Source organism: Pseudopipra pipra, chromosome 24, assembly GCF_036250125.1.
Source record: "Pseudopipra pipra isolate bDixPip1 chromosome 24, bDixPip1.hap1, whole genome shotgun sequence".
NCBI classification, from domain to species: Eukaryota; Metazoa; Chordata; class Aves; order Passeriformes; family Pipridae; genus Pseudopipra; species Pseudopipra pipra.
Window position 1 is genome coordinate 7,061,382 of NC_087572.1, and position 26,282 is coordinate 7,087,663.

The 26,282-nt window shown below is 47.1% G+C and overlaps 1 protein-coding gene across 2 annotated transcripts in view; it reads left to right on the top strand.

Annotated features, from left to right (window-relative positions):
* LUZP1 (leucine zipper protein 1) overlaps positions 1–26,282 on the top strand; it is a 38,169-nt gene that overhangs the window by 6,984 nt on the left and 4,903 nt on the right. For both annotated transcript variants that reach the window (XM_064635390.1, XM_064635391.1), the window contains exons 2-3: positions 17,608–20,863; positions 24,950–25,114. In XM_064635390.1, the coding sequence (XP_064491460.1) occupies positions 17,702–20,863; positions 24,950–25,114 (3,327 nt within the window). In that variant the 5' untranslated portion in view covers positions 17,608–17,701. The remainder of the gene's footprint in view (positions 1–17,607; positions 20,864–24,949; positions 25,115–26,282) is intronic.

The window sequence follows — 26,282 nt, forward strand, 5'->3', positions numbered from 1 at the left end:
GGGGGGCTCTCTGGGTGTGTAGTCTCTGCAGAGCTTAGACAGCAAACAGGCTGCTGGTAGCTGGTGTTTAATAGCTGGGCTGAGCGGCTGGCTTGAGGCAGTGAAACAATAACTGCTAAGTGCAGGAAAATGGCTGTGCCCTGCTGACTGCCTTGATTGCCAAGTGGTACTCCTCAAGCTTAGGTCACCTGCCCCACATTTCCCTTCCTGAGCCCTGTCCTCTGGCTTGCTTTCTCTGCCTGTCTTACAACAGAAACATACTCCCAAGTCCTTACCCACAGATCATCTCCATTCAGTTTTTCCTCTGCTGCCTACTCTTTGAGGGGATTTGCAGAGCAGGATGGGTTTATTTGGTTTTGGTTTTTTTCTCCTTTTTTCTTTTTTTAGTAATCTCTGCCTGTGTGCCTCCGGTGACTGCTGTGACTGCTGCAGCATGTGGCTGAGAGCATTAAGCACAGTCCTTGCTTTGCAGCCTAGCTGTGTGTGACCTGGTGAGGCACACCACCTCTCCTCTGCAAAAGCAAGAATGGTGTCAGCAAAGCATTGATGGCATGGCAGTGACTGAGTGTGGGGCAGATCAAAAGAAAAGGTTGTTCTTTTCTGCCTAGTACTAGTGAGGTGGTGTCTGAAGTGTCATGAAATTGAGGTAGATCTTTCACTAGACCTTTGGGTTACCTAAAGCCCCATCCAACTTGACCTTGAACGCTTCCAGGGATGGAACATCTACAGCTTCTTTGGGCAGCTTGTCCCAGGGCCTCACCACCCTCAGAGGGAAGAATTTCTTCCTAATATCTAGTCTAAACCTACTCTCTTTTGGTTTGAAACCATTGCCTCATGTCCTGTTACTACAGTCCGTGGTGAAGTCTTTCTCTGTCTTTCTTATAAACCCTCTTCATATATTGAAAGGCCACAACAAGGTCTCCCCAGAGCCTTCTCTTCTCCAGCATGAACAACCCCAACTCTCTGTCTTTCTTCGGACAAGAAATATTGCAGTCATTGGATCCTTTTTGTGGCCTTGTGTGAACCCACTGTAGTCTTTCTGAGGACTCCAGAACTCCAGATGCAGTGCTTCAGGTGGAGTGTCATGAGAGCAGAGGGGGAGAATTACCTCCCTTGATCTGCTGGCCATTATTTTTTTTGTTGCAGCCAAGGACACAGTTAGCTTTCATGTCGAGTTTTTCATCCACCAGTACCACCAAGTCTGTCTCCGCAGGGCTGCTTTCAATTCATTCATCCCCCAGTCTAGGTTGATTCTGGGGATTGCCCCATTCTAGGTGCAAGAAGTTGCAGCGTGGCAAATTCTGACTGAACATAAAGTAAAATAATTTTCAGCCTGAGACTGGTCTGACAGGCCCCAAGGGTTCTGGCATTTCCGACCCTGGAGATTTTCACAACTTGATGCAGTCCTGAACAACCTGCTCCGGCTTTGGACAGTAACCTATTTGGAGCAAGAGCTGGACTAGGGTTAACTTCATCCCCTTACTGGCAACCAAGACGAGACAGAAAATGTGAATTTCCCACTCCTTCCCTCCTTTGTAGAGATGAACAGCGTGGTGGGGAAAGTGCTGTGGTGGGGGAAGTGCTGTGGTCCCAACTCAGCACAGCCATGCCAGTCCTTCCTATGAAACATCCTTCCTTCCTTCAGTCCAGGGAGTACAGGGGGAAAAAAGACACATAAATAACAATGTCAGGGAGCAAGGTTAGACAGCCATGCCCTGAAAAAGTGCTGGAGGTGATCCTCTGCTGCCATTTGTGCCTTATGCTCTATTTCTCACTCTCCACTTCTTAAACATGCTATAACAAAAGTATATGCCCTCTTGGCTCCAATCTTCATTTAGGATGAGATTCAGATAAATTAATGCTTGGCATTGAGGCTGCAGATTTCCTCATTAGCATCTTGTGTAATGCTTGCAGGAATACGTGTGCTTTAAGAGCAATAGAATTTGTCCCTGTTGTCCATTACATACAGTGGACTTAAAAAAAGTGCAGGCTGCCCTGTAGAACTGCCTTTCTTGTTAATACAGGGTATTTCAAGGTCGTTGGTTTTCTAGCAGCATGAAATGGAAAATTTGGAACCAAGTTTTCCCTTGATAGCCATGATGAGTTGAATGGCATCTTTAACTCTTTCGTGCTCTATGGACAAGAGGCTGGTGGGAGATGGATGAACTTTGAATTTGGTAATGTTACTCACCCTTGTCTGTGGGAGAAGTATGACTCAGGACCTTCCTGATGGAAATCCTATCCAACACTTCTGACTTGAAACAGCTTCTTAGCTGCTTACTGAAGGAGGCAAATGGATGCTGAGGGTGATCTCTCTGGGAAGTTATGGCTCTTCTGCTGTGTCGGTGCCCTCCTAGTCAAAGGAGACACTTTATACAAGCAAATGGGGAATTGCTCTGGCCCATTTTTGGGAAGAGGGAGCAGAGGCCAGGTATCCCTCTGCTGTCTCTTTCTGCATTAAGGGAAATCCTAACAGCTCTTGCCCAGAGCAGGGTCTGTAGCTCAGGGCATGCAGGTGGTCTCTGCCTGCCAGGGCAATGAGATGCCCTCACCTTTTTGCCCTGTTTGCCCCAGTCCTGGCACAATGCTCTGCGTGTGAATTGTCTGTTGTCCTGTTGAGGACTCAGCCTGTAAGTGAACATATTTCATCCATAAATTCATCAAGGGTTTTGAGTGGGCAGTTTTCAGTAGCACAGCTCCCACGTGTGCACCATCCTGGCAGCTTGTCTTGGAGTCTCCCTATTGTCCATGGAGCATTAATTTTGAGGTTTAATGTGTTTAAGTCCTCATAGCTACAAGCATGCTCTCACAAAGGCAGTGTTGTTCCTTAGAAGATCCAGGCTGTGATCTGTTTGTAAGTGTTATTTTAGTTATTTTTTGTTACCTGAGGATATTTTCAGCAATAAATTGAACACAAAGACTGCTGTTAGGATCTTCCAATCCACCCAGCTGTCTTCATTGAGTAAATCACATTTGAAAGAGTGGCATAAATTCCTGAATATTTCCTTTCATTTGATTTCACACTTGCCAGTGAACAAAAGAGCTGCAGGTTGGGAGCTCAGAAGGAAAAAAAATGCCACTTATTATAAAGGAGTCCAAAATCACAGTTAATATTTGTGGTACAGCCAGGGGACAGGGTTAACAACAATTTGTGTTGGGGTGCCATGAAGGATCTGGAGATTACTTGCAGTGTGTTGGTTAGCGAGCCTTCATTTATCTGTACAAGTGGTTGTAAGACGCTCTACCTGAGGTCCACCTGGGTCACATGACTGGGGAGAAATCACACAGGCTTTGGCTATGCTGCCTGTGAGTCAGTGCATGCAGTGGGTGGGTACCCCGCTAACAGCAGGGCGTCCCGCTGGAGCATCGTGCCTCATCTTGCCTACATGCTGTCCTGGACGCTTGCTCCACTCAGCTGCTGCTCCTGCAGAGCTCTGGAAGAGACACAGAGCTGGCAATAGCACCTTGGTTGGGTAACAGCACCCAATGTCTTGGTTTAGTGTGTGTAGATTTCATGAATTGCAAAAGGAGCAGATAGGAGACAGTCTCCTCCCTGGCCAAGAAAGGTTTGCCTGGAGCTAGAAGTGATGCTGTTGGTGTAACCCAAGCTGGCCACCCTTTATGCCAGAGGCATTTCAAATGGCTGACCAATTCCTCCTGGCCTCTTCACGGGGTGTTAATCCCTGCCGTTCCCCAGGCAGCTGAGCTGAGGTATGCTGCTAGTCTCTCCCCCATCTTTAACAAATGCTTGTCCAAAAGCTGTAGAGTGGGACAGCTGCAGTGGGCTCCAGCGTATGCTTGAGCTACTGCAGTGCTGCTGCTGCTGCCAGTGTGCCTGCACACTGGGCACTGCAGCTCCTCTAACACGCAGTTCAACTCTAAACTCTGGTTTGCTCCAGGAACAACAGCAGTGGCACCTGTAACCTGAATCAAATTCCCTGTATTCCTCAGGGGCCTTTCCACAAGTCTGAATTCATATTAATTGCAGCCTTCATTCAGCCCCAAGCATTTTGGCTGCAAGTACAGCACAGGCCAGGCTGCTGAGCATGCCTGCAGAAGCACTGCTGTCCATCCATCCATCCAACAGTAGGGTCCTGAAACAATCCCAGCAAATTCATCTCCTGCATCTGCACTAAGCACAGCAAGTGGTGGATTTGCGCAGGGAGACTGTGTTGGGTGTTAGCCAGGCCAGGGCAGCTTCTTGCAGATGAGTCAAGGGAAGAGCAGCATACCCTGAAGAGGGATCCCCCCAGCAAGAGCAACTCTACAGAGACTTGGGGTAGAACTTTTACTGGTTTGGAAGATTTCTGATGATCATGTTTCTTTCTAGTGGCAGGGCTGTTCTGTTCAACGCGTGGATAGCAATGATAATGGTTTATAAAGTGGACCTACAAGAGAGCAGTTAAAACTGGTCTTATCTTGAATACTGAATTTTGTCAGGGTAATCAGTCCTAGAAGTCTCCTGAGAATTACTGAGTTAAAGGGCTCTTAGTAAGGATTAATGAAAAAATTAAATTTAGACTGAAATATGAATGATCATTTTTAATTCAGGTCACATTTTATTTCCTTGTGCTACTGTGCCATTAGTCTGAGGGCCTGTCCAGTGCCTGCTGAGCCTGCTCAGAGCGAGTTTCTGCGTGAAAAGAGCAGAAGGAAGCACAGGGCAAAATGTGCAGAGAGGACAGGGCACCTTTTCTGAAATAGAGCCAGAAGTTGCCTGTTCCCGAAAGATATTTCCTACTAGTGCGAAGGAGTGAGGGCAATCCTGAGCCAGGGATCACCGTCATCAATGCTGCTTTGTTTGTACAGTTCTTAGCATGGCTTGGCCTGGACCTTCGCAGACATCTCCTGGGGATGGATCAGGATTTAGCAAGGTCTGTCATGTTTGGAGGCAAAGCAAGTTTAAAAGGGCAGGGGGGCTTGATCCATGCCAGTTGGCCTTGGCACGGAGGAGAGACCTAAGCTAGTCTCATGTACTGATACAGGGTGTACCTTGAATCCTCTCTTTGGTCTGTGATGACAGTGCAGTCTCCAAGGGGCCATTGATCCACATGGCCTTAGGTAGCAAACTGGGATCAGGTGAAAGATTATGTGATGGTGCTGCCTACTTTCTTTTTTTTATCTGTGGAGGGTGCCTGTACATTTTTATATTGAATACACAGCTCTAGCAGCTACATTTTGGGGATGCCGGTACCATCCAAGGAGATGGAGTGTTGAAGCAGAGAGCTAAGCCAGGTTCTTTCCTCAAACCGTACAGCAATAGGTCTGGGTGGGACATTGAGGTCAGGCAGCTGGATTTCCCAGCATAGGAGAGCTGGGAGGGATGCCAAAGGCCTGCCCTGCTCACCTTTGGTTTTTCAGCAGCTGTTTTGGTACCTGTGATGGTGGGGCACTGCAGATGTGCTGGGTACTTGATGCTGAGGTTGTGCTCCATCCTGCAGGTAGCTGAGCCCTCCATACAGGTGGGGTGTGAGTGGGACACGGGAGTGAGCCAGCAAGGAGCAGAACAGGCAGCTTGTGAGGAGATCTGTGCCTCTGAGCCCCTGTGACACTGTAGTTGCATCTTCAGTGCAGCACAGAGCTGCCTGCTACTATGACTGATTCCTGGATAACACATTAGTGGCTTGGTGGTCCCTTTATATGGTCATGTACAAACCTGTAGCCAAGCCCTGAAGACAGTATTGTGCCACCAAGATCCTCAGGGAAAAAAAATTACTTCACTTACTGTGTGTAAAGCTCTTCTCTTAATATGTCCAGAGCATGACTTGCCTTTTTTGCACAAGATGGCCTTGTAGGTAGGTGGAAGAACACTTACCTCTGCTTTCTGCTGTGAGTCCACCCATTCTCTGTTTAGGTGCTTCCCTTGCCATCAAGGGACAGTTTTAGGGAGTCCTGGGATTTCTGGCTCATCATAATTCCTCTAGGCATGTGTTTCCCTACTATGCTTATGGGAATCCACATGGAATGTGCTATCAAAAGCATCAATAAAGTCAAGATTCCTTACGTCTTCTGCTTCTTCATCTTTTGAGTGTGATTCTTACTCAGCTTTAAGAAGTGTTAAGGTAATTACCAGCGCAACCATGAATTTGAACGTTCTATTTCCTTCTCTGTTTTCACAAAATAAGATCTTCATACTTCAGACTCTACCTTTGGCTTGATTTTAGAGGTGAGAACCTCCCTGAACTGGGATCAGTCTTCTTTATCAGAGTTTAGCCTACTTAGGACTATATGTTGCTCTTGACAATGAGCAGTCTTGTTCATTGATGCTGGCACAAAACACCTACTTAAAAAATGAGATGCAAATTAGATTGTTAAATAATCTGTTGACAGCTCTGTCTTGAGTTGTGACATGAGATCAGAACATTCCTTCAGTGAAATTGCATGTTACTGCCTCCTTGCAGGGCCTCCACCTCCAGGCGATTGTGGAGCCAAAGTACTTCTGAAGCAGCGGATACTGAGCAGCGCGGAAGCAAGTACAGAGCTGCCTATGTCCAGCCCACAGCGCCCATCTGAACAGCCTAGCCATGCAGTCTTCTTGGGGTTTAAAATACCGAAGATAGGAGTAGGTCGCCTCAGTCACCTTGTGTGTCAGCTTCAGGATTAGAGGATTTGTCAGCAGACCTGGATGATGGGTTTGCTTCGGCTTCATCTTGTAGCTCTGCCACCTCTGGGAGTGTGCTGGGGCCTGACTTGTGGGTGAGATGAACCCATTCTTTACTCTCGCTGTTAAGCTGTGCTTTAGAGCAATGTGGCATCCAAGGTTTTTACATCTTGTTGAAGTCATAAAACAAAGCATAGCTGCTGCTTTGCCTGGCCTTCCAGAGAGGGCAAAGACCTGTCCATGAAGAGCCACTATCCGTGATTTCTTTCTGCCATAATTCTGGTTTCACCCAGCTCCTGACCCAAGTCTTAGCAGGACAGATCTTCAAGCTGGGCTTGACTTTCCTACCCAAGGCCATTGCGTTTGTCCTGGATCAGACCACAAGCGTATCTAGCCCAGTGTTTTTGCAGTGGCCAAGAACAGGGCCCTAGGAAAGGGAGTTGAAACAGGGCAAACCCGTGGTAAGTAGTTTCTGTGTACTGTCTCAGCACCCATGGAAACTTCTAGTATCTACAGCATCCTGTGGCAGAGTCCAACAGCCTATCTGCATGTCATGAGGAGCATCTCTCCATGTTTGTTGTGACTGCACAGAGAGACAAATTGATCATATCCGTCTTCTCCCAATTACTCATAATCTTATAGAACTGTTGCATTCCTTCTGAGTCATTTAATTTTCTAGGTTAAATAGTTCTTGTTTGTCAGGGTTTTCCTCTTCAGAAATCATACTTATGACTAGCTTTGTTGTATATCTGTTCTAGCTGGCAGCAGAGGCTGAGGTGGCACTGGAATTGCAAACAGCCTTGGAGATGCTGACACGCCATGGGTTGATACAGTGGGAAATTAATGTTCTCTTCTTTTTGTGTTGCACTTCTTTACTAGGATCTCATAGTGTTAGACATCATTTTTGACCACTGTGGAGCAATGAGCTGATAATTTCCTGAATGGTTGTGGTAAGGTGAAAGCTTGTTATTTTACTTGTAAAGTTAGGATACTTTTTCCATGTCTGTAACTTAATGCCAATCTACACTGAACATCATCTGTCATTTCCCTCATTAGACTTGGAAGGTCCTTCCGTAGATCTTCAGAGTTATCCTTTGCCTCTATGACCCTAAGCTCAGAGTGTCCTCAGCTGTTTTCACTAATGCGGTAGAGAAACATGTGGATGCAGGGTGGCAGCGAGGGCAGGTCCCACATTGCCGGTGTCATGTGCAGGCACTAGCTTCTTCAGGAAGGTGTGAGTTCAAAGTTAAGTGCAAATCTAGGAAGTTTCTGGTGGTAAACCCATTTCTCCTGAAGTGCTTATGTAGGTAGGAGCTAATAAGAGCTCTGTCACTGTTTTCCTTAAGAAATGCACCTGGCAGCTATGGGCAGTTGGAAGTCTCACTGATGGAGAAATAGTGCTGCCTTCTGCCTCTGCCTTCCTTGTTTCTATGTTGCTCACTTTCACCCTTGTTCATACTTTGTACTCCTTTGTGTTGGGACAAACATTTTTCTGTCCACTATTTCTTACCTTAGGGAGGTTAGTTTTAGCCCAGAGAAGTCCTGTATGAATGTGTGGGATAGGAGTGTGTGAGTGTGCATAGCACAAGGGAATATGCAGCTGGGAGTGAGAAGGCATCAGATCCAGCTCAGCAACACTCCAGAGCTGCAGTCAGGACAGTTTGGGACATCCCTGAATAAGTGGCAACAGATGTAGTACTTGTTTAAGTGGCTGAAGCAGAGCAAAGCACAAGAATCCAAATTGCAACACAAGCAAGTAAACTTGTGTTTTCATCAGAGCATGGACCTCAGCAAAGATAGCTTATAAACCTTGTGGCAAATGGGCAGCATAAGAAAGAGGACCTGGGAGAATCTTTGAACAAGTACTATCAAAGAATAGACTTTCTCAAAAAACCTGAAGAGTGGCAGCTTCCTTCTGGAGCATTATTGTATATCTGAGGGCCAGAAAGCCATTGCTGGGGCAACAGATTTATTTCAGTGGGACATCCAAAACAGTGTTGAAAATAGGCCATGGAAAGAACTGTGCAGGAGTGCATCAAGAGACCAGTCAGGGCTGCTGGGGAAGCCCAGCAGGGATGGGTTGGGGCTCAGTGTCATGCCCTGTAGCCTTTTTTGTCTGAATCAAATGTACCTCTGCAGCTTTCAGAGTTGCTCCCTGGCAGCAGCAGGCAGCCTGGGCCCCTGCTCTTCAGGATGATTAGCAGAGCTGCTGCTTTCTTCTGAAATGCGCTTAAACTGTGAGGACAGCAGCCTTGCTGGGCCGAGAGAAAATACAGCTGGGACATGGAGTACACACTCTCACGCTGGACACCATTGCTGGGACTGTGTGAGTGGGGATGAGAGGTACATCCCATTGTTTGCACTGTTGAACAGCACACTGGGAGATGTTAGGTGATTGTTGTCTGTTTACTCTCCCCACATGGCTTTACCCTGCAGCCACGGTGCTGCCTTGGTGCAGGTGTGTTGTATAGCTTCTTTGGGGCCTATATGCTTCCTTTTTCCAAAATTCAGCTCTGTCCCAGCTTTTGACATCCACTGAAAGTTTGCTGAATTGCATTTCTCTGCCTAGGCTGAGCAGGCACCCACACACAGACTGGTTGCCCGCCTGTCCTTTGATTTCTGTCCAAGGCAGAAAGCAGATGGATTGGGAGCTGCAGCAGTCCGGGACAGACAGTAGCTATGGCAACTCCTCATGCTGTTCCTGTGTGTGTAAGGGAGCTGAAAAGCTTTTCTTTTACTACTTACAAACTTCATTGATTGAGTTCTTCCAGGAAGAAAGTCACAAGGGTAACCAGTTGTCTGTGCTACTGAATTGATGAGCTTATATTTTTTAGAGGACTTTTAGAGCAATCTCCATTTTCTGCAGAGTTTGTAGGGATCCACGTGGAAACCTCTGAACCCCTGAGCCAAGATTTTTGCCAGAAAAGCTCACAGCAATCAAAGGAGTGTTCCTGCAAAGAAGCTGACTTGGATGTCCTTCTAGTACTCTGTTAGGAGAGTGGAATGTGCCCTGTATCAGATGGGGTGCAGAGAAACACACAATACTCTGTAATTTTCATTCCCACAGGGATCTATTTGTTGCCATGTGGCTCTTGGATATAGCGTTAGGAAGAATGTGAAGGTTAGAACTGCCTATGCCTAATGAGCAAAATGATTCGGAGATGGTTATGAGTACTTGAAGTTAATCTTATTAGATGTATTCTACCAGGAAGGCCTTTCCCAGCTCTGTAAGTGTTGCTGGATGATAAATTGTGTGGGTTTATGCTTTTGGGTATGTAGCCCATTTGCAGTGTGGCACTTGGCAGATGTGCAGTGTTAGTCCTGTTTCACCTGGACAGGTGTTTGGGATGGGACAATACAAGAGCCCAAGAAGATAATAAGAACTCTATGGATGAGAGCAGTGGCTGGAAATGGGCTCCCAGGAAGGAGGATAGGGACAGGGAAGTGTGCAACGATGCAGGTCAGAGAATTTTCCCAGCCTCTAAGTTTTGTCTCAAAGGACTTGCTGAACTAGGATGGGGGTCCCTTTTCCTGTATCTGTGACCTTGAGGGATTTTTCTTTCATGAATTCATCTAGTTGCTGCTTTATGAACCCACGAGGAATTCTAGCTTCCACAGCATTGTGCAGCAAGGATTTCCCCAGCATAATACCACGTGCAAGCAGAATTAGGACGCTGAACAAAGTGAGCCCAACCAGAGACAAGCAGAAGGTAACAGGATGAGATGAGGAGTGAAAACAACAGCAGGAACTGGGACTAATAGTACTGGCCCAACCTTCAGCACAAGCATGAGAGAAGAGAGTAGAGGGAACAGAGTTGTGCTCAAAGGGTAAGATTTGTGGTGGCCAGATGAAGAGGTTAGAAGAGCAAATTCAGGAATCAAGCTTATTAAAGTGACAGTGTGGAAGATAAGTCTGAGAAGAGCTTTTACTATATGCTAAATATCTGCAGATAGTGGAAGCTTGAGAATCAGAGAAGATGCAGGAGAAAAGAAAAGGAACTGGAGGAGAGAAGAAAGGGCACTGTAGGTCTGACTGAGGTGCCTGTCTCCTCAGCATCTTACCTGCACCAGTGGCCAAAACCAGATGTTGGGGAGGAACATGAGAACAGTGAATATGATTTTCCCCACTGTCCACTTCCAGGGACTTCTTGAGTCATAGGACTTGGTGTTCTTCACATTCAATAATCTTTGAAATATTCTTTCATTAATTTTCTAACAATTTTCTGGATCTTGCTTGCTCTGATCTCCTCTGAATCTTTTCAGTTAGTCTGAAGCTCTTGTAAAGTTTGGATCCTGGGGCTTTTAGCCAGCCTGTGGGTGGCTTAGCTCTAGGAGGTGCTTTCATGCTAGCACATGTTATGGGGGTGAAATGATGGTGACAGCCATGGTCCCTGAAGCCTTTGCAATGCTGATCTTGATGGGAGGGAGGGATGGAGGGTGAAGGAGGTGGGAGACCTCCATGTCCAGTAAATATTACAAAGGCACCACTGAGCTGGGGCTACTTTTCCCATGCTGTCTGCTGGATGCTGCCAAGTTTGCTGGAGAGATGCCTGCATAGTGTTTGTGAAATCAAATGTAACAGTAAAATGTGCTTCTGAGGACAGTACAAGTGGCAGGATGGGAAGACAAAAAACCATCTTTCTTGGCTTTGATTCCAGTGCAGGATGGGGCATTTTAGTTGGAAGAGCATGAAGAAGGCAGGAAGGTAATTCTTGAGGCCTGTGATTTTGATGAGGTCCCCAGCTGTCCCACCAACTCTTTTGGTTGCCTACAATATGTAAAAATGTGTTGCTGAATTCAAATATAAGCTTGTCAAAATAGGTAACTTGTCTGCTGCAGGTACAAGGCATTTTTGATACCTGGCACATAGGAGTAGCATGCTGAGGGGCTTTGAAATCAGTTTCTGAACAAGAGCTCTGGAGTATGGATAACATCCTCCTTGCCATCGGGCTCCCAGGGCAAGGTTGCCACTAGCTGCAGGGCTTTGTTTGGCACTTGTGCAGGTTAACACTGTTGTGTATTGCTGGAAGAAAGATGCTGCACCTGGTCACCAAATGCTCAGACCTGGTCTCAGTGAGCCCTTCCAGTGTGAGGCAAGCAGTGAGTTCAAGAGGGAACCAGAGGAAAGCAGCTTTAATAGGGGAAAACAAAATCTCTGCTGTGCACAGTAAAGCAACAGCAACTGCTCAAACCCCAGTGCTGCTCAAAGCATCTGCTGTGAGCAAACAGATCTGCCTTTATGCTCTGCTGCTTTTGCATTGGCCCTGCCAACTCTGTGTAGAGAAATTCCTTTTACATTGCCAGGAGAAGAGCAGCACTGAGGAGTTTGCTGGGTGATTGTGTGTTGACATAGGATCAGTGTGACTCAGGGATGTGCCAGATCCTCTTCTGCATCTGCAGAGCCTGCTGCAGTGTCTCACACTTGCTGTGGATGCTGTTTGGTGTCTTCATTTGAGTCTTCTTGAAGATTATGGTTGCTGTGGTTATTTTTGGCTGCTGTCTCATTATTTCACATGTCTCTAGTCTAGCATTGTATTAGTCAATATTCAAACCAGTTCCAGATTGCTGAGCTTTTTCTGACTTTGAGAATTTCCTCTCCCATTAGATGCAGACATTTCTGAGACAGTTCATCCCTCAAAATAAACGCATCCCAAAAAGTCTCGGCGTTCTGCCTTTGTGTTCAGGGGCTCCCTGTCCCCATCCTGTGTGAGCAAACACTTTGTCTTCCTCCTCAGCTGCCCCAGGAGGTGGCATGCAGAGTTGATGTCACATAGTGGGCTCTGGCTGTTATTTAGTCTGTCTTGTTTTATACCCTTTTTCTTTTCTTGAATGTTTTTCTCCTGTTCCCATGACTGTGTATCATTGTGTGAGGTCAAGAACCACGTGCTGGAAAGAGCTCACAAAAGGCAAAATCAAATTAAGAAAAACTTTCCTTCCTTCTCTCTTTAATTGACTGAAGGCTCTGGCCACACTATTGCCTTTCCTGCAATTTGTAACGCCCATGTCCTTTTTCTATATAAATGGCAGAGAAATTTTATTTTACAAATGAAGAATGACATGCTGGACTCCTCCCAGCACATTCCACCCTAGGGCAGGGAAGAAAAGTCCCACTGATGCTCGCACCACGTTGAGCTGTGATAGAAGCATGATTCGTCAGTGCGTGTGAACGTGGCATGTTCACTCTCCCTTGCCTACGTATGCAACACCAGAAACCCTTTAAATAAAACTGCAGGTGTATGTGCACATGGGGGAGAATCCAACAAACACACCTAACCTATTCTTCAGGTGGAAGACTATGTGTTAGAACAGGAGCATAGTTTCACCAGTTCCTCCCTAACTGCTCAGGGGAAACCCCTTGCTACCCCAGGTTTTGCTGATGTACATCCCCAGAGCTGTCCTCATGCCTGAAGTGACTGTCAGCTGCCTAATGCAATTTGAATCCATAGTTTGGAGACCTGCATTGCCTAAGGCTCCCTTTCCCCAGATGTGTGCAAACACTCCCAGCATTGTGCTCAGTGCAAAAATACAGTTCCCATGGGTATTCTGAATAATAATTTAACGGAAAATAGAACAGGGAGAATCTAAGTTCACTTCACCATTTGGGGAAGTGGAGGGAGTAGTACAATCCGTAAGAGCATGGAAAATAGCCCCTCTCTGCTCCTCACCTGAAACTGGACCACCTGTGAGCTGAGAAGTACAAACCTCAGCCTGTGGTGTTTCACAATGCGGGGAATCCCAAGGACTCCAACTCTAATGGGACAAATTGCTTTTCTATTCTCTGATTATAGCTGTGCTTGAATGTATTGATTTTTCTATTGCTTATGATGAGTGCTGCTTTCCAGAATCTATGGGAAACCCTGACAACTTCAAGAGCAAACAAAGAAACTAATAAAAAGAGTCTGCAGGCCAAGGTATTAATAATACTCATTTATCTTTATGATTGGGTAAGGCTGAAATACATATACTGTGACTCTTAAGAGGACAGGTGCTATGGCAGACCAGCAGCACTGTCAGTGGGAGCTCAGGCTCGCCCAGCCACAGTGCGGGATGTTGCATTGTCAGAATAAAAGCACAGCAAAAAGGTTAAAAACCCCAAAGATTAAGTGCAAAATGCGCTCGGGAGAGATATACAAGTGTCCTAGTATAGACGTATGTGGCAGCTGGCCATGTTTTTATCTTGGCATAGCAGAGAGCACAATAGGAGTGGGTGCCAACAGTTATTCCTACATAAGCGTGTTGGGGACATCCTGAAACCAAGAGCTGTGGGTGCTCATGGGACTCTTACCAACAATCAAACCAGAGCAAGGAAGACAATGTGTAGGGTAAGATGCTTCTGTGCCTCTGCAGAGGAAGAGCATCACAGTCCTAAGGAGCTCTGGCATAGATGATCTATACAGATCTCATGTAGCAGTCATTTAATTGCTGCTCCTGAATTAGATGATGCTTATCTCCCATTTCATGAAGTGTTTAGCTAACACAAATGTTTCTAGCTGGAGGTTTTTTGCCTCCATGCATAGCTGTGAACTGACTATGTATGTTTTGTGCAGGCAAGATAAAGTGGTTCCAGGGGAAGATTATATCCAATGATGCTGCTAAAGAAACATTTTCATAAAACTGTAGATAATGATGAGCAAAACTGAGTTCCTTCAGTGTCTCCATGTGTGTCTACTGCTCCAGCTCATGGCCATCTCAGTGGCCTTTTCTGGACTCAGCCCAGTACATCCATGTCTTTGTTGTACCAGGCAGTCCCAAATCAGACACAACACTCTAGAGGTGGCCTCACAAGAGCCAAACAGAGAAGATCACCTTGACCTGGCTGTACGTGTGCTGACACAGCCCAGTCTGTGGTTAGCCTTCTTAGCCAGAAGAACACACTGTTGACCTCTGTTCAGCTCCTCAGTGTCCAGGACTCCCCAGATCCCTTTCTGTGAAGCGGATTGCTAGCCATAATCCCTAGCCTGTCCTGGTGCCACAGGGACTGGCCTTGGACTGCATTTTGCTGAGGTGGCTGTCCATCCCTTTCTTCTGCCTATCAAGGTCCCTCTGAATAGCAACCCTGCCCTCTAGCATATCAGTCGTGCTCCCCTTCACTTCCTGGTCTAGTGTCATCCACAAACTTGATGAGAACATGCTCCATCCCGTCATCTCTTGTCATTAATAAAGATGCGGAACTTCATCAGCCCCTGAGGGACATCTCTAGTAATTCATTCATACAGTTAATTGTTGAGTTCAATTATCTGCATAATTTGAAAATTTGAGTGTTTCCTCCTAAATCAGGTTCTCTGCTGAGCAGCCTCTGACATACACAGAAATCAATAACTTAGTCCCAACATCCCTCTCCTCCTTATGACCCATGAGCTGTGACGACATAGCCAGAGGGTCTAAATCCTGACCCACGGCCCACAGCCAGCTCTTCACTTGGCTTTCTCCTGTGCAAATACAAAAGCATGTTATAAGCCGTGGTCCAGACTCTGTAGGAACCAACTTTACGAGCATGGTTTGGTGGAGCTACAAGATATCTGGTTCACCAGCAATACTGGGTCCCATCTCAGGGATCTATGCCCATAACCCCCTTCCTTCTTGGTGGAGTCTGTGTTGGACCATTCCAGGTCACCTCCCAGGGTGATTGTTTCTTCTCATCTGCAGAAGCCTGTTGTTTTCATGACAAGGTCACTCTTCTGCACCCAGTTGCTCACTGAGCTTGAGCCTTTACTGGCCTCCATGGTGGGCCTTCCCCCAGGGCACCAAGTGTGTGAGAGCAGGGGTCCTACTCTGTCTGGGTGGCAGCTGATGCTGCAGGATTGTTTGGAATGTAGAAGAGGGAGGAAAGAGAAGAGCAGCCCCTTTGCCCACCTGCCTGTGGAGGTAGCTCTCTATTTCCCAGCCCTTCCCATAAAGTGGGCTGTGGGACTGGTCCCACTGGCAGAGCTTGCTGAGCCACCATGGTCTGTCTTTGGTGAGGAGCCTGTTGCTTGGTAGCCAAAGTCACCCTGTCCCAGCTGGCAGGACTCTTGTGGGCCACATGCAGCTCTGTCCTCTGAGCTCTGCAGAAATGACCTGTGGGAGCTGTGGCCTGAAAGCCAGTGCTGCATACCAGCTTTGCCTGGAAACCAGCACTGCACACCTGCTCAGCACACCAGCACTGTGCACTGATACCGCACACCTACACAGCATACCAGTGCTGCATACCAGCCCTGCTGTGGCTCTGCCTCCATCACACTCTTGACTGTCCTGGGGAGGAGACTGCTCTCACTTCCCAGCTGGTAGCTGATGCCAGGTTAACCATTAACTCCCAGCTCCTAGGCCTGCTTTGTTTTCAGGGCACTGCGAAGCTGCTCACCGTGGCCTTTCCTGTGCCGCTCTGGTGATGTTTCTCGTGGGGTTCTGCTGGGGTCTGAGCATCCTTTCCTGCCTGCAGGCAGCTGCACAGTGGGGCTGTGGCCCATGAGGCCTTCACGGTGTGTGGACAGCATGAGAGAGGGTTGTCCAGGAGCAGGACATGGCTGTGGTGGTGAGGGAGGGGACAGGCGTGTGGCCAAGGCTGTGCACTGCTGCACACAGAACACCAAGGTTCCTCTCCAGGTACTCTTTGGAGTGCTCCTTTCAGGTAGGTACCTGAGGAGCGTGAGATCAACCAAATAGGTTGGTGACCCCCCCAGAGTGAGGGAAGTCCTTCAGGAGATGGGTCAAAGGGTGCCCAGTGTGCACCAGGAGTACCTCCATGGCGTGCATGGCAGGTACCTGTCTGCAGCACGGCCCCTCTGCCTGGCTGGAAATGGATCATCTCCAGCCCAAGGATATGTGTTGGGGCACTGCTGCCTCCCTTCCCAGCCCTGTCTCCTCCCCACATCCTGCTCATCTTGGCACTGTGAAATAGGAAAATCCTGAGTGCTTCCTCTGCAGAGAGCTCCACACAAATTCTGGAGGTCAAGTCCCACTCCAAGGCAGCCAGCCTGAGCAAGGGCACAGGTCAAAGAGCTGCTGCAGTCACCCTTCCTCTCCTCACATTTGCAGTAGCCCTGGCACTCACTGGGGCTGTGCCTCAGGCCCAGGATAGGACGGTGGTAATGCTGATTGCCAGAGGGGAACTTCATATCCTCCCAGCGGTCATTCTGGTGTGGCCAGGGCCCCTTCCCTGCTACTCCCTGCCAAGCACAGAGGGACTGTTTAAAAAACATCCTACCAGCTCTGAGCTGAGCTAGGAAGAGTTCACATTGAGTACATCAAGAGTGTGCCAGTGTGTTTTAATCAGTACTTGCTCTCAGCAGCAGCAGGGAGCGGCATAAGCAGCTGCTCATCTCCTGGGTGGGTGAGTGGGTGGCAGGCAAGAGCAATGACAGCTTTTGAAACAGGAGGGAGAAACCTGAAACTCCACTGGCATAGTGTCCTTCCCAGCGGAAGATTTCTGCTGAGCAGCCAAGGATGCAGGAGAAATCCTGGCAGCAATGGGCAGTGCTGAAAGGCAGCAGCTCCCAGTCCTTCCAACTGCAAGCCAGGATGGGGGGCTTGCCCTCTCCTCAATGGTTACCACCTGGCTGGGGCTTGCATTTTTCTGGTTCTGAAATCCTGAATCTTCTTCACTAAGGTGTCTTCAGGAGGCTGGTGCAGTGCTGAAAAGAGAGGTGTCTGCTGTGTGGGCGTGTCCATGTACAGGGACCTGAGTCTTGCATGACCCTCTACAGCCTGGGACCTGGCACATAGGCAGCTGCACTGACTGTGGAGCCCTGGGTTAGAATCTGCTGGTAGTGCACAAACCGCCTGTGCAGACCAGCAGGGGAGGGCACTTCCTGCCTTCAGATATTGGGAGCAAGCTATTTTTGGAAACCCTGTATAACCGAAGTAAGTGGACTGTGGGTCTTCTCTGCAGTTTCATTTCTCCTAATTTAGCACTCAGAAATGTGTTTAATTAAGAAGTTATTTAGATGAACATTTATAGTCGAGCTTACATAGTGAGAATACTTTATATTCTGAGCTCTTATATTGATTTATAACATTTTTTCTTTCAGGGTGAGATTGCCTCTGTTCAAAGGAACACGTACCAGAAATACACAAGTTCACCCAGACTAAGCAAAGCTTTCACCTAAAAGAAATAAAATAAACATGGCAGAATTTACAGGTTACAAGGAAACCTCAAATCGGCACCTACGTTTCAAGTTGCAGAGCCTTAGTCGCCGCCTTGATGAACTGGAGGAAGCAACCAAAAATCTGCAGAAAGCAGAGGATGAACTGCTTGACCTCCAGGACAAAGTTATCCAGGCAGAAGGCAGCAACTCCAGCATGCTGGCTGACATCGAAGCCCTGCGGAAAAGAGTACTGAAGATTGAAGGCAAGGATGAAGAAATTAGAAAGGCTGAAGAGCTTTGCAGATTAATGAAAGAAAAACTTGAAGAGGAGGAGAGCCTCACTCGAGAACTTAAGTCAGAAATTGAACACCTTCAGAGGAGAATGGCAGAGCTGGAGAAGCTGGAGGAGGCCTTTGGAAGGAGCAAGAATGACTGTACACAGCTGTGTCTTAGCCTCAATGAAGAAAAGAACTTGACCAAAAAGATATCTACAGAATTAGAAATACTTAGAGTGAAAGTGAAAGAACTGGAAGCATCTGAGGACAGGCTAGATAAAACTGAGCAGAGCTTAACGGGTGAGCTAGAAAAGCTGAAATCCTTAGCTATGAGCTTTATCACAGAAAGAAAACATTTTAATGAAAGAGAAAAGCAGAATGAAAAAATAATCCAGGAGCTAACACAGAAACTAGAACAAAACAATAAAATAAATAGGGCAGATCAAACTAGAAATGCATCCAACTTGCTAGAAAGGTCATCCAACAATCTCCTGGACAGAAATGATTTGAGAATTGAAGATGACTTGACTTCTGCACTGCCTTCTAAGGAGACCAGGAGGAAGGGAAGTGTGGATTACCTGAAACATGTAGAAAATGAAACCAGGAATAAATCAGAAAACCAAAAGAATAAAAACCAGGAAGACAACAAAGTGAAAGATCTCACCCAAGAAATTGAGAAACTTAAAACTCAGATCAAACGTTTTGAATCTTTAGAAGAAGAACTTAAAAAAGTAAGAGCCAAAAACAATGACCTGCAAGACAGTTACTTGAGTGAACAGAATAAAAACAAACTCTTAACAGGTCAGCTAGAAGAAATAAAAATGCAAATAAAAAAACAGAAAGATCTGGAGAACGGAGAGGTTGAAAATGAAGATACAAGCTTTACCAGCAGGGGAAAACATGACCGACCTAAATACAGAGGTGTCACGGCTGACTTGACAGCTGCCAAGCACAAGCCAAGGGAGCTCTCGCCACAGCAGCGCCGGGAAAGAGCACGGAACAGAGACTTCTCTGTCAGTAATGACAGTTACAGCCATGGTGGTAAGCAGGTGCCCAGTTCAAGCTTAATGAACAGAAAAGCGGGAAAAACATCTGGTGCATCTGCCCTTTCAGACGCTGCTGTCACAGATACAAAAAGACTGGAAGAGAAATCTTTAGTTTCCACTATTTCTCCTGGTCAGAAGGAAGGCTACGTCATGCAGAATGAGGGGAGGAGATCCAAAGAGCAGCCATCTGTCCTCAGCCGATATCCTCCTGCTGCACAGGAGCAGAAGTCTTGGAAAGCACCTTCCAAATCTGTTGGTGACACAAGCCTGAGATCCAAGGCTGAAAAGCCATCTCAGGTGCTCCGTGGCAGCTGCCAAAATGGTGCTGACACACGGGATGAAAAGTCAAGCAAAGAAGAATCAATGGTTTCTTTGGCTGAGAAGCTGAAAACAAGCCAGGCTGAAGTTAGTGACTGCACGGGGGACACGCAGCTCGCAAGGGGTAACCACACCTCTTCCAATGGCACAGCTTCGGCATACAGGTACCATCTGTCCTCCCATGTGTCAGCCTCAGACTCTGCTGGCTCTAAAGTAGAAGCAGTGAACACTTTTGCTGCATCACACAGACAGCCCTTGGAGGGGAGGGCTAAAAGGGCAATAATCTCCCAGGAAAAAGAAGTCACAGACACATCTCTTGAAAGTGTGAAGTTTTCAATACTAACAAAGCGTTCCCATCGCTCCAGGAGTCAGGAAGACATTCTGCAGATTCTCACAGGTTTTGATAAAGAAGAGACAGAGCAGTCTTCAAGTTCAGCAACAGATCATGTAAACGTGGGTTTAAAAACTGACTCCAAGACAATCCAGAGTAACCAGGAAAAGCTTAATTCAGATGAAGAATCAGGAAGAGGCAAAAAAACAACCACTCAGTCAGATTTTGAGACAAGAAAGAAAGTCAGTTCCAAGCAGTTCTCCAATTCTAGAGGAGTTTTTAGAGCATCACTTTTTGAAAATGAGAAAAATACTGTAAATGATGAAGACTCCACCAAGTGTATAAAACCATTGGATGCCAGCACTGGAGGATTGAAATCCAGAAGGTCGTTCAGCCCGAGAGAAGCTCTGAGGTCAAAAGCCATCATTAAACCTGCAATTGTTGAGAAGGATATGAAGGCAGTCATGGGAGGGACTGTTTCGGAGGCAGAGTCAGAAAAACAGAAGTCTGTTTTTAAAATGGTAACAAATAAAATGACAAGCAGCATCACAATCTTCCCTTCTGAGCCAACAGCTCCAAGGACCACTGCAGATATACCAGCAAAGGAAAGGCATGTTACCAGCAGCAACATCAGAGCAGCCTCAAATGAGCCTTCACCATCAATAACAAACAATGTCCCCACACCCTTTGAGATATCGATTAATAAAAGTGCTCTGAAATTATCTGAGATGGACAGAAGTGGAGAGGCAGTGCCGAGAAGTAAAGCTGAAACAGTGGTCTCCAGAAGCAGCATTATGCTAAAGACTTCTGAACTCACAGAGAGGAACAGTGAACTGCCTTCAGAGACAATCAGCTGGAAGAGCCATGGCTCTTCAGATGCAGCTTCATCTGAAACAAAGCATGCCACTATGAGAAGTTCCTGGAGAACAAGACAAGGCTTACATTCCCTGGAGGACTCTCAAACTGAAGTGGAGAAAAGTGCAGCTTCCAGTACTACAGACTTGTGGAGGTCCTCAGTGGACCTCTCCGAAGTGGAAGGGAATAGTACAAGAACAGACTCCTTGGAGCAGGCCTCAGCAAGGACCAGTGCCACGGCTAATTCTTGGAGTGCCCCTGAACTGGGGTCCCGAAGGACCAAAAGTAACTTAAGTGCATCTGAACTGCTGACACGCAGGAGCTATGCAAGTGATCCTACAGCAGCTGCTGTTTGGCACCGGACTGCGCTACCTGTAAGTATCCTGTGTTCAACACTCTTCTCTTTCAGTTGATGAGGTTTTCCACGTTGCCTGGTAGTTGTAGGATGCGTGATTTGAAATTCTTACAGCTTATTTCCTAAGTGCTGCCTCTCCCAGCTTCTGCTATCTTCAGTGCAGCATCTCATATGTGAATTACCAGATTTAGCTTTATTGAAATTAGATCCATCTGCTTTGGGTCTTGTACTGCCATATGAATAACTACATAGTAGCATTTAGTCTTGCCAAGATTAGAGAAGACATAGTCGTAGCTTAAGTAGGACATGGTATGCTTTTCAGAGTGGCTTTGCATGGCATTTTTGACTTGGAGTAGCAATGAAAAAATGCTGAAAGTGAGCAGACTTGAGTGGGGTTGTACCTCAGGCAGAGCTGTAGCTCTAATGGCAGCTGTAGAGATAGAGCTCTTTTTGGTAAGAGCTGCATGGTTTCCTCACGTGAAACCAGACTCTGGTCTGGAAATGCTCCCTGGGCATTTCCTAAACAGATGAGTGGTAGCTGGTAACACAAGGCTGCTCCCTCCTTGGTCTGTGCCCATATTCTACAAGGATGGCTGTGCTCTTTTCCTGTTCCTTTGGCTAGTACCAATGAGGGGTGTCCCTCAAAGCACTGACACATGTAGATATCTGGTCTGGTGAGCTGTGTTTGCCACTGGAGCTGCAGGCTCTGGCAGATTTCAAGTGAGCTCACTGCCCTCCAGGCCATTAAACACCACACTAGTTCTTGCTGCAACTCCTGCCTCTGCTATTCATTTAGCACTGCTCTGAGCAGCTGCTGCCATTGCCAGTCTGCAGGAAAAACCCAGCTGGGTTATCCAACAGTGCTGGTGACAGAGGGGACAGATTCCTAACTGAATGATTCTGGCATTGACGAAGATGAGGCGGTGGAGATAGGAAAGGAGTTTTACATTTTCAAAACTTCTCTTCTACTTCTCTGATGATGAGAAGCACGGAAGAATTTGTACTCTGCTTTGCAGAGAGCCTGTCACTTGGTGTTACAAAGTGCAGGCTGGCCTTCCAGCTATATTGTGACACTGAGAATACATCGTCTCCCTGGCCAGGGTGGGTTACAGGCAATCTGTACTGCTCTTTCATGAATCCAAGCAGAGCTGATATGATTGAAGTTGCCCTTTTGCATAACAACAGCTTATGTGCTTGGGAAATGGGAGATCCATTCCTGGGCCTCCCTTTATCCCAGGAGTTTCAATTCACAGCACCCACAACCTTAACTCTCACAGCTGACTTGACTCTCTCCACTTGCAGCTGGGTTCACATGTGGTTGGTCATGGAGCTGTAAACAGTAGGCACTGATTTCTTTTCCATTTTCCCCCTGACAGCCCACCCAGGGCTGAGTGTAGCTCTGCAGTATGTTCTGCAGGTGCTCTCAAGGTCACTGTCAAATCAAATTTGCCAGCTATGTGGTCTACATTCACAGCAGCTGAAGTGTACCTCACAGCGCAACCTGACCTCTGTGTGGTTATCCCAAGGATTAGCTGGCTTCCAGCCTTGCCCATGTCTCCAGGGACAGGCAGTAAGGAGAACAACCGCGTCGTTAGTTCACACAGGGCTGTTAAGAGTTGAGCTCAGTCTCTCTGATGCAGTCTCTCTCTGCATCACTTTGCAATAAACTCACCCTTGACACTACGTAGTCACAAACCTGAATTCTTGGTCATAAAGTAAGTATGTTTTTAGCTTGTAAATGAGGAGTATGAAGTTAACCTAAAAGACTGTAGATACATAGGTGTACTAGATATACCAAATGGTATGTATTTGGGCAACTTAAATTATTGCATATGCCCTTGGAAAAGAACCCTTTGAAGGGTATCTTCAGGCTTATAATATGCCTCATATCACAGAAGGCTGTTTCTGCTGGGATTTATGTTTCATTTAAAGATGTAGCTGTTTCTCTGGCAGAAGGCTGGGCACTGATCTGTGCTGACATTCAGCTGTCCTGTGCAGGTATCGCTGTCATCTCTTTCCAGCTCTGCTGTCCACAGTGAAGATTCCCTTAACAATCTTATTTGGGAAACACAAGACCTGTGCTGGTTTTGCCAAAATCCGTGTGCCTCTCCTCCATTGCAGCCTTCCCTTCCTTGCTGCTGATGTAGGCAAATGTCCCTAATGAAGCTACAGGAGTTACTGACAGTCCTTTGCAATACCTGTGCTGCAGAAGCAGCAGTTCTCTGTAACACTGCTTTGGGAGCTCCAGGGAGCAGGATGGGTGCTGCAGCCTGGGGACCAGCTCCCTCTGGTGCTGGCAGTCAACCTCCTCAAGCTCCCTAAAGACCTGAGGCAACACAAGACCTTGAGCAGTCATTCTGTTGGGCTTCATGGTTCAGATAGTGAAGTCGATATTTCTCTGATCTGATGTTTGACTGATGAAAATTAGTGCGAAGGCACTGGCAGGGAGTGAGCAGATGAGCAGCAGCAATGCCAGATGAATGCGTAGTTTTCTTATGCCTCTGACATTAATAGAACTGGAGCTGGGCTGTGTGCTGCACATATTAGACAAAACTTTAAAGGCAGGCTTGTCTTCAAAGGAAGCCTTCATACCTTCTTATGATGGGTGGCTCATCCCTGACAATGTCCAGGGATGTGCTGCCTCTCGCCCCTTCTCTCCCCTGCTTTGGGGACTGATGTGCAGTGCATCTGTGATGGATTGACCCTGGCTGGATGCCAGGCTCCCACCAAAGCCCCTCGATCACTCCTCTCTGTAACTGGACACGGGAGAGAAAATATGATGAAAAGTTCATGAGGGGAGAAAAGGGCAGGGAGAGATCACTCACAGATTACTGTCACAAGCAAAAAGAGACTTGACTTGGAGAAATTAATTGAATTTATTACCAATCAAAATTAGAGCAGGATAATGAGAAGTAAAACAAATCTTAAAAACACCTTCCCCCTACACCTTCCTCCTTCCTGGACTCCCCTTTCTACTTCCAGGACTCCACCTCCTCACCCCCAGTAATGTAAGGAGATGGGTAATAGGGGTTATAGTCAGTTCATCACATGTTGTTTCTGCCACTGCTCCAGGAGAGGAGTCCTTCCCCTTCTCCAGCGTGGGATCCCTGCCCTAGACTACAGTTCTTCATGAACTTTTCCAACATGGGTCACTTTTCCATGAGGTGCAGTCCTTCAGGAACAGGCTGCTCCAGCATAGGTCCCCCAAGGGGTCACAAATCCTACCAGTATACGATCTCCTCTCCTCACAGGTCAGCAGGACCCTACTCCGTAGTGGGCTTCCCACATGGTCACAGCTTCCTTTGGGATCCACCTGCATTAGGGGCTCCTTCACAGGCTGCAGGTGGATCTCAACACCCCTGTGGACCTCCACGGGCTGCAGAAGACTGCTTCGCCACAGTCTTCACCATGGGCTGCAGGGGAATCTCCGCTCCAGTGCCTGGAGCACCTCCTCCCCGTCCTTCTGCACTGACCTTGGTGTCTGCAGAGCTGTTTCTCACATATTCTCACTCCTCTCTTCCCTGGCCACAATTACTTCTGTACAGTGACTTTTTTTCCTTATTAAATATGTTATCATAGAGATGCTGTTACTTTTTCTGATTGGCTCAGCCTTGGCCAGTGGCATGTCTGTCTTGGAGCCAGCTGGCACTGGCTTTGATGGACATGGGGAAAGCTTCTAGCAGCTTCTCACAGAAGCCAGCCCAGTAGCTCCCCCCTACCAAAACCTGGCCACGCAAACCCAACACAGCATCCATCATCTTTTCACTCCTGCTGACTCCACATAAGCTTCTACTTAAGCAGCCAGCTACATCACATCAGTGGTTTCATCTTTCCTTGGACCTCGGTAACCTTGTCCAAGGGATCTATTCTGTTTTGTGATTCTGCATCCATAACTTGGGTTAAAATTACTGGATTTTTTAAAAAATCTTTATGAAATAGTACATAAGTGAGGCCATGCCATAGCTGGTCTGGTGCCCCAAGTCCCTCCTTGCCAAAGGGACTCAAGACAGTACCTCACACCACAAACCCAGGACTAGAAGCCCAGCGTTATTCCAGGCCCTTCAGAGTCCCCAGGTCCCAACCCTTTTTATTTTCCTTTGCACAGGATGAAAGCAAGGATTTTGTGTCCAGTTCCAGGAGGAAGCAGTACAGCTCTTCTGAGTACCTCTTACAGGCTGACATTCCAGGCAAAAGGCCAGCCACCAAGGTGGAGCTGCAGGACCCTGAATCCAACTCCCCTGCGCAACCAGGTCTTCAAGCAGAGGAGCAGGTATGTGAGGGGAGGTAGTTACAAAGCAAGAAGCCAATATCTGAACTGACCTCCGAGTAACATAACTTATAGAGCTTGTCCAAAAAGAAAGTATACCTTGTAGAAAAAATCCAGTCTGAAGTTAGCACTTCCCAGGGGTGGAGTGGCTGCTGTATTTTCTGTTGTAAACTTGTTTCAGCTAGCTTTATGGCTAAAAATATTCTCCAAGGACTAAGAGGCACTGCATCTAGTCATGCTGTGGTACACGAGTCAATCAGGGATGGAAAAAAACATTTGGAGAGACAAAAGCAGAGTCCCAGCTTCAGCTGGCTGCTGTATTACTGGAGTGCTTCTCTGCTGCTACATACTTGCTGCTCTGCTTCCTAAAATACATCCTTCTGGACACACAACTGCAAAATGGCCCACATTATAGTGACTATGACTTATTGTCTGAAATATGAAAAAAGTATGTATTACAGCCTCTTCACAAGGGGCTTCTTTCTGAGGATATAGAGGTCCAGGCAGACATTAATTCTCAGGTGCACAGGCATGCTTGTGTCTGTACAAAAGACTTCCTTTTTCTCCTGGCATTCCCTCTTGGCCTGTGCAGCTGCCGAGAGCAAAGTGTATCTTTCAATTTATGGATTGTCTACAGCAGGAAATACGTAAGACCCCAAACCCGTTGCCAGTGTATGTCACTGGACATGCACAGTTGCTGAGTCTTGCCATGAGAGCAGCAGGACTGCAGCAAGGCAGCTGAATGCCCTACAGAGTCATACCTTATGGTGAGTGCTACAGAATTAAGATCCCGGAGGTCCATGGTCCCAGCTGACCTTCGCAGACTGAAGAAGAAAGGTAGTGTTGGCAGCAGAGGTTAGTGAACTGACACTGTCCTTGTGGGTAGCTGAGGAAAGAGGCACCCCAGCAATGCTCTTATGTGGTCATCAGGAGGTGTTATGTAGGTAATATTCACCTGGCCCAGTGCAGAGTCCTATACCTGAGACTGTGTTGTGCTTTCTTTGTCTGCACAGACTGGATCAACAGCAAATATAAACTTGGGTAACATCCCTGTAACATACACACCATCATCTGGGTCTGCTGTCTTGCCCAGATCTCCACCAGCTGTAGCAGAAGCCTGAACACCACAAAAGGTGTGCTCGACATTAAATCAACTCCAGCTCCTCTGTTG